Source organism: Schistocerca serialis, chromosome 2, assembly GCF_023864345.2.
Source record: "Schistocerca serialis cubense isolate TAMUIC-IGC-003099 chromosome 2, iqSchSeri2.2, whole genome shotgun sequence".
Classification (NCBI taxonomy): domain Eukaryota; kingdom Metazoa; phylum Arthropoda; class Insecta; order Orthoptera; family Acrididae; genus Schistocerca; species Schistocerca serialis.
The window spans coordinates 463,977,406-463,994,303 of record NC_064639.1 but is presented as its reverse complement, the minus strand read 5'-3'; the positions used below and the strand labels follow the sequence as shown (position 1 = coordinate 463,994,303).

Here is a 16,898-nt window from a genome sequence, read left to right as displayed (position 1 = left end):
AAACGATAATGACAACAACACAACACCCAGTCCCTGAGCGGAGAAAATCTCCGACTCAGCCGGGAAACGAACCCGGGCCCCTCGGCACGACAAACTGTCACGCTGACCACTCAGCTATTGGTTATGCCTTAGAAAGCCACTAATGAATTGTTCACCAGTAACTGAGCAAACAGCTTTCATTTGCTACAACAATATCTGCAACATACTTACATCATTTTCTGTCACCAAAAAGAAGATGTGGTGTGAATAGTATTTTCATAACTGTCTATAAGGCCCAGGAGCTACGACCACATCAGAAAGGGGCATGTAAAAATAGCCTCATCTCAGGAGACATAACATATCTCTTACTTGGCACACCACCTATTGAGAGAGGATAGATGGGAAACAGTTAGATGGTGACTGTCTTTGGTTGATCTTCACTTGGAGATTATCATCATCTTTTGATGCAGCTCAATGGCCAGGAGAAAGTGTCTCAATTGGACACTATTTTGGCAATTGGGGTATCCCTAATTTACCTGAGTTATCCAATTGGAAATTGGAGTCTTCACTTCAATGTGGAATTAAAACAACACAATAACAGTTGCAGAATTTATATTAGGCAATTAGTTTCAAACCTTACAGGTTCATTTTCAAGCCTGGCCTACTGAGGCTGCACTCAGAAGCTTGCATTGAGCCTGCATGGCCCACCCAGGACCGCAGCCACGACTGCCAGGCGAGTCTCGACTCCCGCTGCCTGGTTAGCAGGGCGAGCCGCACGGGGCTTGCTGGGACCCGTGGTGCCTCGCCAGAATCTGATTCCCCCCAGGCACGTGTGTAGCCCAGCTGCTTGTCACATCACGTTCCTGACAGGCACCACACTGTTTTGGATGCAGAACGAAATGTCTGTGGACCATTTGCAAGCAGTTTTTTTACTTCACATAATATTTACCAACATAGTACTTAACCTCTAATATTACATTAAAATATATGATGGCTAACATCAGGAACAAAATGGATACTTAAATTTCCACCATTGATTGTGATTGTTAAATCAACTTATAGTTAAGTGCATCTAAAAAGCCCTACACTTAATGAGGTAGTTAATTTTAGTGAAGGTTGCCCTATTAATTACTGAATTTTTGTAATACTATATGAGGAAATGGCAAATATTGAAAATTTTTGTTGGCACACACTGAAGTTAGAAGGTTATATCATGGCAAAACTGTCCTCACATTGCACACACTTTCCATGTTTTGAAGGCACTGATGCTGAAGCTTCGTTCCCACGTGACATTTTGCAAATAATACACCAGGCCAGCACAGAGATCATATATCTTATATCACATAGCTGTTAATAAATTTGGTGCATTGTTCACAAAAATTTACATCTTTTCGCTATTATATGATCAAATGTTGAGAACGTCAGTACTGATAAAATATTTACATAGCACATCTAATTAACATCGCATTTAGCTTGTAATGCAGCACATCTGGAACATGCTGAGGCATAAACGTCCTCCCTCTCAGTTATTGAGAGCTGCTTTCGATGATGCACCTGTGGTACTAGAAATAATGCAAGCAAATGCACTGACTTTATTCCCATGTTTTCACTTCAGAGGTTTTGAGCGCTTGCTTTCAGTAGTGCTGCTTCCCACAGATGTTTGACAATATTTAGGCACAAGTCTTCTTTAAACACAATCTCTTACCCCATTATGGGTGTTCAAAATATTTAACCAAAATGTAAATTTCATTTATACCGTTTTACATATATGGGAGGGCTTACCTTACGGTCTGCCACATTCTCGGCAAAGAGTTCCTGTAGCTGGTATACCGACGGCATGACAACTGCAGCATCGAATCACTGTCAGATTCCATAACCTTGGTATCCCCTTGAAATACTTCGAGAAAATAAATTAATTTGTCGGTTATCTAGTAATCCCAGTTCCCAAACAAGTGTATTTTTTTCAAATCCATGCAAAACTTTAGCATTTGTTCATATTGCATAAACACGGATTTTAGCATGACATACAAAGTATTCCAGCAAGTCTCAACATGCTGCTTCACCGCAAACTACAACCTTGAGTCTTTCACTTCGCCACTACTTTTTAAATAAGTTAGGTATATTCCATTGATTCCAACGATGGGTGAACATTACTACCATATTCCTGCAAACATTTATCCTCAAGATAAATTCCAACGATGGGTGAACATTACTACCATATTCCTGCAAACATTTATCCTCAAGGGTGTAGTGCAGAACAGTGCCGAAGGAGTGACTGTTGTATGGAAGGTGACAACAGTTCTCTAGGGAGTTTTTCACATTTTGCCTCCAATCGGTAATGAACATAACGTTCAATAGATGGCTTGTAAATATCCCTCAATTGCTTATGTTAGTTATAGTTTCATCCCGTACTTTTGTAGCACTTCTCTCCAACAAACAGGAACTCAGGAACAAGCATGACCCAGTTTTCGTACTACAACTCTGATGATATTGTCACGTAGAAGAAGGTTCCACACTCTCAGCACAGAGTTCCTGTAGCTCGTATACCCATGGCACAAGCAACTGCAGCATCAAATCACTGTCAGATTCCATAACTGGGGAACAAGCATGACCCAATTTTCACACTACAACTCTGATAATATTGTCACGTAGAAGAAGGTGCAATTAGATGAATGACGAACTCTATCTTCACTTAACAATGGACTGAATCAGGACTTGCACATACAAGAGCGTGGCGTGAACTGCCTCCAGCCAGAACACGTACAGTATATACACAGCTACAGAACATTCCAGTACAATGATTCTCAACATTTGTGGATACTTCTAGAATGTACTCGAACTGAATATAGAAATTAAAATTGTACAGTCCAGGTGAGTTTTGAACTCACGACACCCCATGTAACAGTTTAGTATCATAATCACAACACCACAGTGCTACTCAGCTTCTTCTGTGACATTGCTCCCTCCTTAAGAGAACGTCGTCTCGGTGTTACGTCCTCCTAGTCCGGGAACGAGTCATCGGTCCTACATACTCCGACTCCTGATGATGATTCTCACCCTGGTGGTGATCTTCTTAGAACTTCTTTTGCCGCTACTCTCTTCATCACCTTTACACTTATTGCATGTTGCTGGAGCTTTGAATTTACACTGGGTTGCAGGATGCTTGTAGGGTTTCATTCCAAGGATGTGAACCTTATTCTGATCTTTCGTCGTCTTGTGTCAGGGTTGAAATCTTCAACCTCAAAAGTAACATCAGACAACTGTCTTACAACCTTATAAAGTCTAAAGTAGTGCCTTAGCAGCTTCTCAGAGAGACCAACCTTCTGAACAGGAGTGAAGATCCAGATGAGGTCACCAGGCTGGTAGACAACAGGGCAGTGGCTCGTGTCATACCGTCGGCAATCGTTTTCTAGAGCCTGCAGCATGTGGAGTCGAGCTAAATGCCAAGCTTCCTCAGCTCTGGTTAACACCTGGCCAATGTAGTCATCGTCCACATCATCAGGATGTAACAGAAACACAGTGTCCATCATTATAGTCGCCTCACGCCGATGCACCAGGAAAAATGGCGCAAATCCTGTGGTGTCTTGTTTGGCGGTATTGTAGTCAAATGTCATGAAAGGTAACACCTCATCCCAGTTTCTCTGCTCAACATTGACGAACATTGATAGTATGTCAGCCAACGTCTTATTAAGGTGTTCAGTAAGCCCATTAGTTAACGGACGGTTGGCAGTTGTCATGTGATGAGTAATGTTGCACCGACAGTTTTTCTATCACAAGATTCGATTGAAAAACTTTCCCTCAATCCATAATTAACGACCTTGGGACACTGTGGTTTAATACAATGTCTTCCACAATGAATATGGTTACCTCAGATGCTTCAGCTGTTTTCACGGCTTTTGTAATGGCATAGTGTGTCAGATAATCTGTGGAAACAATAATCCATCAACTGCCACTAGCAGACATTGGAAATTGTCCGAGGAGGTCAATGCCAACACGCTGGAAAGGCGTTTCAGCTGGTGGAATTGGTATGAGTCGGCCAGGTGGTTTCTGAGGAACTGCCTTTCTCCTCTTGCACTCTCGACAGTGCGACACATAGTGATTGTAATGGATCTGGGAGATGTGTTATTTTCTACCGGATTTGTCGATACCAAATTGTAAATCTTTTCTTATATTTTTGTCAGAATTTTTTTTATTGTAATCTGCCTTATCTTATGTTAATTTACTTATATTTTTGAGAGTGACAGCATATTGATTACTATTAGTAGATGTGACGAAGAATATCAAAGAGACTGGTTACAAGTGGAAGCTTGTGTGTTGTGTAAAATGTCTTTGACGCTGGAGTCGTCTTTGACTGCAGTCAGTCGGCAGTTACCTCTTGGTGTGTGTTGACGGTAGAACAATGTGCAGGTCGCCGTCATAAATATTTGTTAGTGGAAAAAAAAAAAAAAAAAAAAAAAAAAACATTATGTTACTATTTTTTTATATAAACTTCAAGAAGAAACCACATTCGAAGAAATGGTATTTGAAGCACCAAAAATGAGGCAAACGCATTGAACCAGGTCATTTCTGCAGCCGACAAAACTGCATAAGGGAATCATACTTCCACTAGACAACTGAAGCCAAGACAAATATCGCCTTGTAAACATTTAACGGAAAAGGTACTGTCACGAAATATGCCAAATTTAAGTAAATAAAAAATAGTGAGCATATTTCATGATGGACACTCGTAAATAAACCTGGCAAGAAAATTCTCTTGCAGATTCTATCGTATGTCTTAATAAATCCTAAATGTCCAGCCTCAGGTGCGTCATGGAATTTCTGTGGAACATCTAAGTGCATGTGTTTAGGAATCACTGGAAGCCACCTCTTTCCAAATGGATCAAGGTTTTCTTGCAAAGTAATCCAATAACTACGTTAAATTGTCCTTTCACATCCTCTGATGTTTTAAGGCAGGCATAATGAGAGATATCTTGGCGTCCTCCTCCTGCTCAGCAAAGATATCCTGGAGTGCAGCGAGACACGTCACTATCGTCATCAAAATCTTGATGGTCTTACACAGGGTTTCTTGAGAGAGTCGGCATCTTGGTGTTTTCTTCCACTTTTGTACACTATGGTAATGTCATACTCGCGAAGACGTAGTGCCCACCTGGCAAGTCGTCCTGTTGACCTGTCAACCAACAAAGTGAACGATGGTCTGTAACAACTGTGAATGGCCTTCTATAGAGCTACTGTCGAAATTTGCACATGGCCCAGATCACAGCAAGACATTCTCTTTCTGTAACTGAGTAGTTTCTCTCGGCTTTAGTAAGTGTCCTAGAAGCATCGGCTATAACCTTCTCTTTTCCATCCGAAATTTGCACCAGAACAGCACCGATCCCATATCCGCAGGCATCTGTGTGTAGTTCTGTAGAAGCTCTCTCATCACACAGACCAAGTACACGGTCAGTCATCAGAGCTTTTCACAGCACATCAAAAGAATCTTGTTGAGCACCATCCCAGATAAATTTAGCATTGGCTTTTAACAACTCCTGGAGTGGCCTGGCTTTGATACAAAAGTCTTTGATAAAACAACGGTAATAAGAATATAATCCGAGGAAGCTTCTCACTTCTCTAATACTTTTAGGAATAGGAAATACCGTTATAGATCTCACCTTTTCTGGGTCTGGCCACACACCTTTGTTTGACACAAGGTGTACAAGCAATTTGATTTATTTTGCTCCAAAGAGACACTTTCTTGGATTAAGTTTCAGTCCACCTTGTTGGAGACACTTAAGAACGGCCCTCACTCAATCTTTTTACGTGTCTCTGAGAACACTATAATGTCATCTAAATAACAGACACACATTTTCCACGTCAGGTGACTTAGAAGATTATCCACCATTCGCTCAAAAGTTGCTGGTGCATTACACAAGCCAAACGGCATTACCTTAAACTCGTACAGATCCTCAGGGGTGTTGAATGCAGTTTCCTCGTGATCAGCCTCATCTACTTCGATTTGCCAGTATCCCGAGTACATGTCCATGAGTGGGAAAAACTTAGCCCCTTCAGACAATCTGGTGTATCTTCAGTTTGTGGAAGAGGGTAAACGTTCTTCTTAGTTATTTTATTAAGCTTCCTGTAATCAACACAAAAGCGCCAACTGCCACCGTGCTTCCTCCTTCCTAACGAGGACCACTGGTGACGACCATGGGCACTGCGAAGACTGAATGATGTCATTCTTCATCATTTTCTCTACCTTGTCACGAATTATTCAACATTCAGTTGCTGACACACGGTATGCTCTCTGGCTTATTTGTTGACAGTCTTCAGTGCTAATCTGGTGCTTCACTGTTGATTTGTCTTATTTGCTCTACACCTGTGGATTGAAGCATTTGGAGAACTCATGAAGAATGGCAAGTAGCTTCTTCTGTTGTTCCTTAGTGAGATCTGATGGTAGTCAAGCTAGAAGATCTTGTCTCGTAGTGGTAGTGCTAATTTCGCCCACCGACTAGGCATGGGAGGTATCTATGAAGCTCAACTGTTCTGCAATTAACGGCTCAGCATTTGCTACGCACGTGCATCTTGGAAGGATCTGTGGTTCTCGGTGACAGTTAACTATCCACACTTCACCGAATCCGTTCTTGAATGAGACGACAGAGGCTGGGATGGCCAAGTTATTCTTCAGTGGTATGCTTCTCTTACATTCCACTACAAAATCCATGGGTTGATGCATGGCATGACAAGTGACAGTTATCTTTCTAGTGCTGACTGCGGGAATGATCACTTCATCCATCACACAGTCTCCACACACTCGGTTGCACATCTTCCTGTCCACAGTATCTCATCTCATCTAGCATAATCTTTGAGCGACCACAATCTATAATAGCCTGAGAAGCTTTCAAAAAGTCCCATCCGAGAATGACATCATGATTACACTCTTGTAAGAAGATGAATTCTAAGGACTGTGTTTGGCCACTTATACCCACACAAATGGTACATCTTCCTGTAGGTTTTATGTATTTCCCATTAGTCACCTTCAGCAGAGATGTTTCGTCGTTGACGAATACGGTTTTCTGCAACAAGAGGTTGGACTGGTTGGCCATCCATGAGGATATCGATGTAGTTTCCTATCATTTTTGTAGTGATCGACGGTGGAGGATTTTTCTCTTCGGCGGCCTCACCTCCGAGAAAGGTCGCACCCTTTAGTTTTCCAGGTTGCAGCAGCTACATTATCGGCTGGAGCTTCTAAGCGGTGATGGAGACCTCGTTCAGCGTGTTGGGGAGCGTCCTTTCCAGCGGCTAGCTTGTGGTGATGGTGACCTACATCGTCCTGCACCCACAGCATCTTGTTCATCTTCGTCGTCCCGGAATTGGCGTCGGGAAAGATTGGTCTGCTGTCTTCTGATACAAGCATCATCAAATATCCGCTGCCTTTCTCAGCAATAGTGCACCACATCCCCCGGTTGTCAACAGTGGAAACATACTGGTTGGTGAACCTGGGTCCTCCAGACGTCAGTCTTCCATGGTGCCCAAACAGGTTCCTCATGCGGCATTGGAGAAACAAAACTCCGCCTGGGTCTCAACTTTTTCACTGTTTTAAAGCGAAATGAAGGACAAGAGATTGGGTTCACTGTCTGTTTCATTTACTCCCTTATAACCTCTTGAAGCATCTCGGATTTTTGCTTGCCGTGCAATCCAGGTGCCTTCTGAACTTCCTCTCTCACTATCTGACGAACACTTGTGGAATCAGTTGCTTGCTCCATCACAGACATCGATACAACATTTGTAAGCCATTCAAACTTCTTGCATGTAATTCTTTTTTGATGCATTGTCTCGATATACTATCACGATTTTATGAAGTGGGCTGATGTCGAAACCTCCTTCAGAAATAGGGCTTGATACATGTCCTCAGCAACACCCTTCATGAGATGTGCAACCTTATCTTCCTCCTCCATTCAAAGTTCCAAGAGGTCTTGAGTGTAGGATGCTGTAGTTTCTCCTGGAAGCTGTACCCTGCACTTTCATTATCTTCAGCCTTGTTATTCTGTCGTCGTGTGTAGCCAAAATACTTGCTCAGTTCTGTCTGGAATACTTCCCAGCTAGTGAACTTCTCCTTGTTGTTCTCATACCATTGCTTGGCAGTGCCCTCCAAGTAGAAAAATACGTTAGCCAAACACACGGTGCAATCCCATTTGTTAAATTTGGCTATACACTAATATACCTTCAGCCACTTGTTTGGATCTTGGCCATTATCACCAGAGAACCTAGAATGATCTCTCATGTGGTGGCACACAGTTGCTGTCATCGTAACGTCCTCATCTTCTTCTGCCTCCAATAGATTGCAATCTGTTGAATATGGCTTGAACTTGGGTTTCTCACCACATAAACGGCGGCTCTGTCGTGGCCTGATGGGAGCCACTGTGTTGTCGATAATGTGCACTGCGTCTCCACTAGAATAATGTCATGTAGAAGAAGATGCAATTAGATGAATGACGAATACTAACTTCACTTAACGAAGGTTTATTCAGCACTTGCACATACAAGAGTGTGGAGCGAACTGCCTCTGGCCAGAACACACACAGTATATATACAGCTACAGAACATTCCAGTTCAATGATTCTCGATATTTTTGGATACTTCTAGAATGCACTCGAACCGAACATAGAAATTAAAATTGTACAGTCCAGGTGAGTTTTGAAGTCACGACCCTCCATGCAACAGTTTAGCATCATAACCACTACACCCCGGTGCTACTCAGCTTCTTCTGCGACAATATTGATTGCGTAATAAGAGTAAAATAATGCCTTTTAGTGAACATGTCTGCCCACATGTCAGTTGCACATGTGCGCGCACCATCTTCCATATCCTGCAGCACTTGGGGGACCACAGCCAGACGGAATTCTTCTGCTATTCTTCTTTCATGGTGAGAAATCATTGGTGGGTGAGGAAGTAAATCTCTTGCACTTGCAGTAGGTACTGTGCTTCTATTTTTGGAAGTATCAGTGCAAGATCTAGAAAGCATTCTACTGTCCCTTTGATGAACAGTCACAGATCTCATGTGCATACTGTTACACACTTCTCCAGGACTATGGATTTTGCTGATGCCAATGCTATTGATCTGACTATTAGGAGAAGCTCTGCAGTTATTCAAGTGTTGCAACAGGGTCCACGAGTTTTCCTGAATGTGACAGCAAGTTCTAGTTGCTTTCAGTATGGTGTACGAACAGACCATTGACCACATCGAAAACTTATAAAACTGTTCCGCAAAAGACCTTGCTTGTGGAAAATCACCAAAAAACATTACATGAAGAAGAGTATAAAAAGTAGGGTGTGTGAAGAGATTGCTGAAACATTTCTAGATGATGTAAAGCTGTGAACCAAAGTGTAATAAAAACTTAACTACAAAATTAGAGATCAGGTTTCATATAAGGGCCCACAAAGGAACGTTTCAGAAAGAAATGAAAAAAAGAAGGATAAATTGTATAAACCAACATCAAGCAGGTTGACAATGGCTCAAGAACAGCCTCTTCCTAGCATATCACACATCCATGATTCTCAGAAGAGTGCAGATGATTCAGAAAGCTATTCTGCTCATACGTGGCCCGTCATACCTTCTCTGCCAGTGCCCTATTGACATCCGGGCTCAGCTGGGTACCTGAACAAGCTGCAGACCTCAACGGCATATCGTGGCTTGAACAATGTTTCCAGTAGAGCTGAGCTCGACTGCTTGCGGTGCAGGCAACAGAACGGAGCAGTCAGTCACACGCGGGCTTGGGCAGGTAAATGTGGCATGATGCATGGTTCTGGCTGCACTGACAGTGCCTGATCTTAATAATAAATATCTAAGTGGCAACACATGCTTCATAAATGTTTGCAGAATTAATGCCACAATCCGGACATGCCTCTCATCAAGTCAACATCAAGGAGGCACGTGTGGATTGTGGCATTAATTCTGCAAACATTCATGAAGCATGTGTTGCCACTTTGATGTTTATTATTAAGATGAGGCACTGTCAATGCAGGCCAGGCTTGAAAATGAACCCATGAGGTTTGACACTAATCGTGTAATATAAGTACCTCAACTGTTGACAGAATTGTTAATAAACGCTTTACAAAATTTGATGAAGTTGCTAGTTCCCCCATTAACAAAATGTTGACACTGAAAAAAATACAGCAATAAATTTTCATCATCAGCCTTGTAACATGCAAGCAATTCATTGCTCTTTATGGTCTTCTGTCAGGCAGCAAGGAATCCAGCAAGCACACACCTTCAAGCACCCGAACTGATAGACTACTATGTCTGCTCTACCAATAGACGTCCAGTTGTGGAGCAATGTGTTTGATTATGATCTGTTGGTCACCTTGAATGAGAGTGCCTGCATGCTACAACACTACAGAAGTCACTACTGTGTGCAGCCGGCAGGCACGCAGGAGAATGGACAGTTCTGTGTGATCTCGTTGTGATGATGACAGATGCCTCACCCAACAAGTCACTGTGCTTTTGTTTACTGCCAGGTCTCCATAGCCATTCTGCAAGTGCCTATGAATATCTGTCATGCTCTGGTTTTCTGCCAAAAGAAATTCAATGACAGCTCTCTGCTTGGAACACACCTCGATTACAGACACAATTTCCAAGGCTATGTATAGCGCTGCCACCTATCGGAACTTCATGAAACTATAAGGGCTGAAGCAGGAATATTCCACAATGTCCCACAACACATTCCACATTTTTCAACAGAAATTTGTCAAGAAAAAAGTGCTGCATTACTTCTTGAAAGTCCCTTGTACATGGCATGATCAGAATTAGATCCCACGATCCCTGTTTCCAAGCGCACAGTCTACCACTTGACCACAATATCCAACTTCACCTGGAGGTAATGTTCCTGATGTACAACACTGCTAATGCTCTTGATGTACTTGGGATTGGCTCCAGTCTCCTAGCCAAAATACATGCTGTACTTTTAAAATTTTGTCTACATTCTCATATTTTCATCATGGATATAGTCCAAGTCTTTTTGTAATTGGTCCTTCATCTAAATGATTTACAAGATTTTTCGAATATCAAATCTCTGACAACAGAATAAAATAACCCATCAGGATTACAGACTGGTGTGCATACTGATTCCAATTGCTTTTGTTCTGCAATCTTTTTAGTCCCTTTGCCATGCTGGCAAAATTGCTGCACAGTTGTCACTCGCAGTTTGTGAAAGCTGCAAATCCTGAGGATTTAAACAAAAGTGTGAGCGAATTAACTGCAGGACATGAAGATGAGAATCCTGTTCTTACAATTTATTGTGAACTCACATCCCTTTTGAAGAAAATTACTCCGCAAATGGAGAAATGGGTGACAGATTCTTCACAACCCATTAGAATATGCAAAGGTGAATTTTGAGACATGGCTCCATAGACAACCATCTTTACCATTGCAGATGGACGAAATGTTACTGGGACAATGAGGAGAGAGGTGTGTGGTGAGCATGTGATGGACTATGCATTTCATATTAACATTAACAATATTGCATAATGGATAGATTGCTACTCACCATAAAGATAACTCATTGAGTTGCAGACAATCACAGTGAAAAGACTGTTACACATTGAGCTTTTGGCCAAAGCCTTCCACAAAAAGGAAACATGCATACATTCACACAAGTAAGTACACATTACGCACACATGACCACTGTCAGAGACAGTGTCATAAGGGCATGATGTGTACTTGCTTGTGTGAATGTTTCATTTCTGAAGAAGGCTTTGCGAGAAAGCTCAATGTGTAGCAGTTCTTTCATTGTGCCTCTTTGCAACTCAACATTTCACTTTTATGGTGAGTAGAAGTCTATCAAAAATGGTTCAAATGGCTGTGAGCGCTATGGGCCTTAACATCTGAGGTCATCAGTCCCCTAGAACTTAGAACTACTTAAACCTAACTAACCTAAGGACATCACACACATCCATGCCCGAGGCAGGCTTCGAACCTGCGACCGTAGCGGTCGCGCGGTTCCGGACTAAAGCGCTTAGAACCGCGTGGCCGGCAGAAGTCCATCCTTTTCATAATACTGTTGAAATTCCAAACTGGACTTCCCATTGCTTCACATTAATATTAACTTTGATGACTGCTTGTATTCCTTGACACATTATTTGTTGCAAATCTTATAAAAGTTGAAACTTCCTGGCAGATTAAAACTGTGTGCCAGACAGAGACTCGAACTCGGAACCTTTACCTTTCACAGGCAAGTGCTCTACCATCTGAGCTACCCAAGCACGACTCTCACCCCGTCCTCACAGCTTTACTTCTGCCAGTACCTCGTCTCCTACCTTCCAGACTTCACAAAAGCTCTCCTGCACACAGTTTTAATCTACCAGGAAATTTCATATCAGTGCACACAACGCTGCAGAGTGAAATTCTCATTCCGCTAATAAAATTTGCTAGCAGAGACATTGGTGCATGTTGTGTATTACTTTGTGTTGTTTCCAACTGATGAGATGTCAAATTCTATATTTTCTTACTCTCTTCCTACACAACACACACATTACCAGATACATCTGCTTATATGTGCAGCAGTTGCATCATACTAATATTACCTAAAAAATTATGCAACTTTTTAAGTTATCCTTTTTGTTTTGTTCCCATTAGCAACCTTAGCAAAATTGCACCATGACTGAATGTTAAATGGAAGGAAAAGTTATATTTCTATGCTAAAATCAGAACATTAAAAACATTCAAATCATACCTCCAAATGCAGACAGAGGAAAACAATTAAAAGAGAATATTTCAGTGAACTGACAGCAAGATCTACATCCAGAAAATATACTTTTCATTTTGCAGGTAATGGCAAAAGGAATGAAAAGATGTTGCACTCTAACATGGTTGAACACAGGAGTAGATCACAAATCTAGATGGGCGAAGGGATAAAACGCACACGTAGAATCAAGTGTCTTGTGGATAGGAACTATTGTCAGCTGCCTCATCATCAAATTCTTGACTTTCATTTGTTGTTAAGTTGTTTAACATCCATATTTTCCTCTCTTAAAAGAGAGCCTTCTGTATCACATAGCCTTTACTAATGTCAATAGTTTAGATCCAGGGGTTTTAGATTGGGTGTTTATTATTGAATGTTGCTGCCACCGAAGAAGTGATTTTCATATGTTGTAGGCATAATCTTTTTCTTTGTAATGTACATGAAACCAGGATTGCAGCCACTGAAGAGAGGGAGCTGCAATACAAAATAATCTACTACTGTCAAAATGAATGAACAGCCACTATGCAATTTCAGTAAATGTATGCAAGATTTTGCAGTCTTTAAGAACAGTTCAATAAAAATATAATGCATAGGTGTGAAAATTAAAACTTTATAACTTTGTACCTAAGGGAGTGTACTCCTTCACATAATTGGAAGGAAACCAGCCAGTCTTCTCCCCTAGTGTTCCTTCCCACCATCCTCCTTCCTCTCTCTGGGTCACTGTTATAATGTCCCCTTTCTTGAAGCAAAGCTAAAAACAAAATTATACATTATTTAACAATATGAAACAGTTCTGAATATACTTTCCATAAATCTGTCAGAGGATAAATAATACACATTACAGCTGCTGCAAATAAAGTATGGGCAAATAATTTCAAGTTCTGCATTAATAAATAAATTACCTCATCATTGTTCTTGCCTTTGAAAGAGTAGACAGCCTGCACCAAACACACACTGCTGTCTGAGGCCATGGTGGATGAAATTCACAACATACCAGTGGAACATGGATCACCTCAGACAGAAACTGTGTTGACTCCTGTCACAAAAATATTATTCCTCATCATTTGGAATATATATTGAAATAGAAAGCACAAACATGAACAGGAGAAACTATTAACAATAACATACAATACATAATTTAAAAATAAAAAAATGGGTGCTACAGAAGCTTCCACAATCTGTTCCAGCTTCTGGCTCTGTACACAGTTCTGAAACATTAAGGAATTCTTGGCACCTTCTCACAGAGGGCCTGTCAGTGCTGGCTGGCAGCCAACAGACGGCATCACACCCATTACAAACACACTTCATGTTTGCCTTGGTCAAGAAGCCTTTCACTTCCAATCATATCTCAAGGTTGAAGTGAAACAAAAACAGTTGAATGTTTGTTTTATTCTGTCTCATTTAATAATTATCTTATTATTAATTATTATTGTTAACTTAAATATATTTTCCATTAGTATTTAATATTCCAGAACACTGTCCCACAAAACTGATGTACTCATTGGATATAAATCACCTGCAGTCTACATTAAAAAACTGAATAGGATGTATACAGTAAATCTATGTTTGAGTAAAATTTCTAAACACTTAGGAATGATATATAGCTGGTTTTACATCATAACACATTAATTAGCAGATAGCGATTTAGAAAAATTTAAGAACAAACTATATATGTATGCGGGTCAAGACCATTGCATGCTGCAGTGTTGGAAAGGGAGAAAAAGATTGGAAGAAGGAGGAAGGAAGGGGGCAAACTGGGGTTAGAGAGATGGTGGAGATGGAAGGCTAAGGGGCAGGGGGGAGTGAGAAAGGTGACATGGTGGGAGTGTGGGAGTGGGAAGGATGAGATTGAGGGAGTGAGGTGTGGGGAGCAGGGAGTAAGGAGTGGGAAGGGCAACATGGAGGAAGTGGGGGATGATGATGGAGGGGGAGTGAAGAGGGGGTGGGGAGAGCTCCCACATGTTTGTTTGCTGATCAACACTACCTCTATTCCATGAGTAGAAATATACAGAAACTTATACACAACATATTAGTCGAAACTTCCTGACAGATTAAAACTGTGAACTGGGCTGAGATATGAGGACAATATTTGATTCAACTATGAGTACTTCTCTCTTACTTTTCAGTCTCCACAGAAATTCTTCCACATATCTTGCCAAACTAGCATCCATGGGGCTGAATACTATAGAGAAATGTCTTACAAACAGCCACCACTGCCCAAACTGAAACTTTCACTCTTCAGGGCAGTATGAACTTTCATTCAACTTTTTGGCACATTAAATTTTGTGCCAGATTTGGGCTAAGACATGTATTTGGATTCCACCTTAGTCTGGCACACTATGTTAACCAATCTGGAAGTTTGAAAATAGTGCTCTCTTCACTATGGAGTGGAAGGTTCATTATGTGTACATCAGTTTTCTATAAATTGCATACAGATGCTTTTATCTCCATTTAACAATCGTTCAGTTGCTCCTTGAGACCAAATGTGAATAATGGGAAAGAGATGCAGTACTTACTTGACTTATTTAAATCGAAAATTGTGGTAGTGGCAATGCAGCTGCTTCTTTCACAGTGTTTACAGCATTTTCGATTCCATCACCCTTCCTGAAAATATCGAAAATTTAAAATAAAGGTTAACTACAGCTGCAAAACTGTGGAAGTAAGATAAAGCAGTGCTTACTTTCTTGCTTAGATCAAATATGTACAAGTATGTTACTTTGGGATGTCTTTTGAAGTTGTCTAAATATAACAAATGATGTCTCAGCTAATAGTTTATTACACACAATGGATGATGTCAGAGCCAAGATTATATTGCTGTCTTCCTATATGTCTGTCTGATAAACTGAGTCAGTGTGAGTCCATAATAAGTGATGTGCTGAGTTCAGAAAAGTGAAAGAAAATGGTCACAGATCTCAGATTAAGATTTTCCATGATACATTACACTGTGAAAGTATAATGTACAATTCATTTATTCATCCATTCATTGTATCTCATATATCCTAGGGTCCAGACAAAGATGACCAACTGTCCAGTTTGATGGAGGTCAGAAAGTAGATCCTGGATATTAACAACCAACAAGTGTCAAGGGTAGCAGTGGTCAATAACCTGAGCACTACTTAGGGAATCACTGCCGGTTAAGAATGTCTCGCCAGTGCAAGAACAAACATGACTGAGGGCTTGAACAATGGCCATCAATAATGCAGTGAATACACTGCATCCATTCAGCAGGGAGCATACTTCACTGCACCTTGCATGTGTGTAGGGAAAACCATATGGTCCATCAATGCCAGTACCATCAATGTAAACCACTTCCAGACCCAGAAAAGCATCAAGAAGGCCAGGAACAGGCAGAGAAAACCATAGGATCAACAGAATATTTTGGTGTAAAGTATAGGACGAGACATATCCAAGGACGTGGCACACACCATGGGGGCATACACAATTGCTTCCTTACAAGAAGCAACAATGGAAGCTGTTGGAGTTGGAGAGGAGATGCTGTATGCAAAATATGATCATGACTCCTCTCTTGGGTCACTGTTATGGGAGGTGGCTCACAATACCAGAAAAAAAGACAAGGTAGTTCAGATGCTCAGGGGAACAGTGAATGTGTATCGCATAGTTGGGCAGCAGTTTTTAGTGCCTGATCTACAGTGGAGGCACTCCAGTCGCCTTGAGCAGGCTGTTCACAGGGCTGGTCCAAAACTCACCTGTTACAAGTTGGATTCAAAAATGGTGTATCAAGCCAAACACCCACAATACTTAAGGTGATGCCGAGCCATACGTCAGACTCTCATCATCAAGACGGGACAGGATCAAAGCTTTGCAAACCTGCAAAAGTGCACCGCAGTCTGCACCCCTGCTGGTGTTACTGGTGCAGCAAACAGTGTTACAGTGTGACCAGCATGTTTGCTTACGTTGGTGAAGATGTGTAAGACGTGTCAACAAGGCATTGAAGGTCAGTCCTTGAAAGCGATAAGACTTCACCACATTGAGCAACTGACCATCAAAGGATAGTTCGGATTTGGATGGACAGTGTGACGGAAACAGTCGGTGGACCGTATGACGGAGACAGAAGTGCAAGACCCATGTCTTGGTAGCAGGAAACGGGAAGCCATGTGAGAGAGCCCTGGACTGCGCCTTTATTATGGCACCATGCACAGTCAGTATTCAGCAATACCCACAGTGGAGAAGCAATGGTAAAAA

General features: G+C 41.4%; 1 protein-coding gene across 8 annotated transcripts in view; it reads right to left on the bottom strand.

Annotated features, from left to right (window-relative positions):
• LOC126457370 (rho guanine nucleotide exchange factor 7) overlaps nucleotides 1-16,898 on the bottom strand; it is a 127,136-nt gene that overhangs the window by 98,087 nt on the left and 12,151 nt on the right. For 5 of the 8 annotated variants that reach the window (XM_050093622.1, XM_050093614.1, XM_050093620.1 and 2 more), the window contains exons 2-4: nucleotides 15,212-15,299; nucleotides 13,598-13,731; nucleotides 13,320-13,446 (exon numbers count right to left, since the gene is read on the bottom strand). In XM_050093622.1, coding sequence (XP_049949579.1) covers nucleotides 13,320-13,446; nucleotides 13,598-13,666 — 196 coding nt within the window. In that variant the 5' untranslated portion in view covers nucleotides 13,667-13,731; nucleotides 15,212-15,299. Of the gene's footprint in view, nucleotides 1-13,319; nucleotides 13,447-13,597; nucleotides 13,732-13,823; nucleotides 13,900-14,814; nucleotides 15,047-15,211; nucleotides 15,300-16,898 lie in introns of those variants that run through there. The other 3 variants (XM_050093616.1, XM_050093618.1, XM_050093619.1) reach the window with 2 other exon arrangements.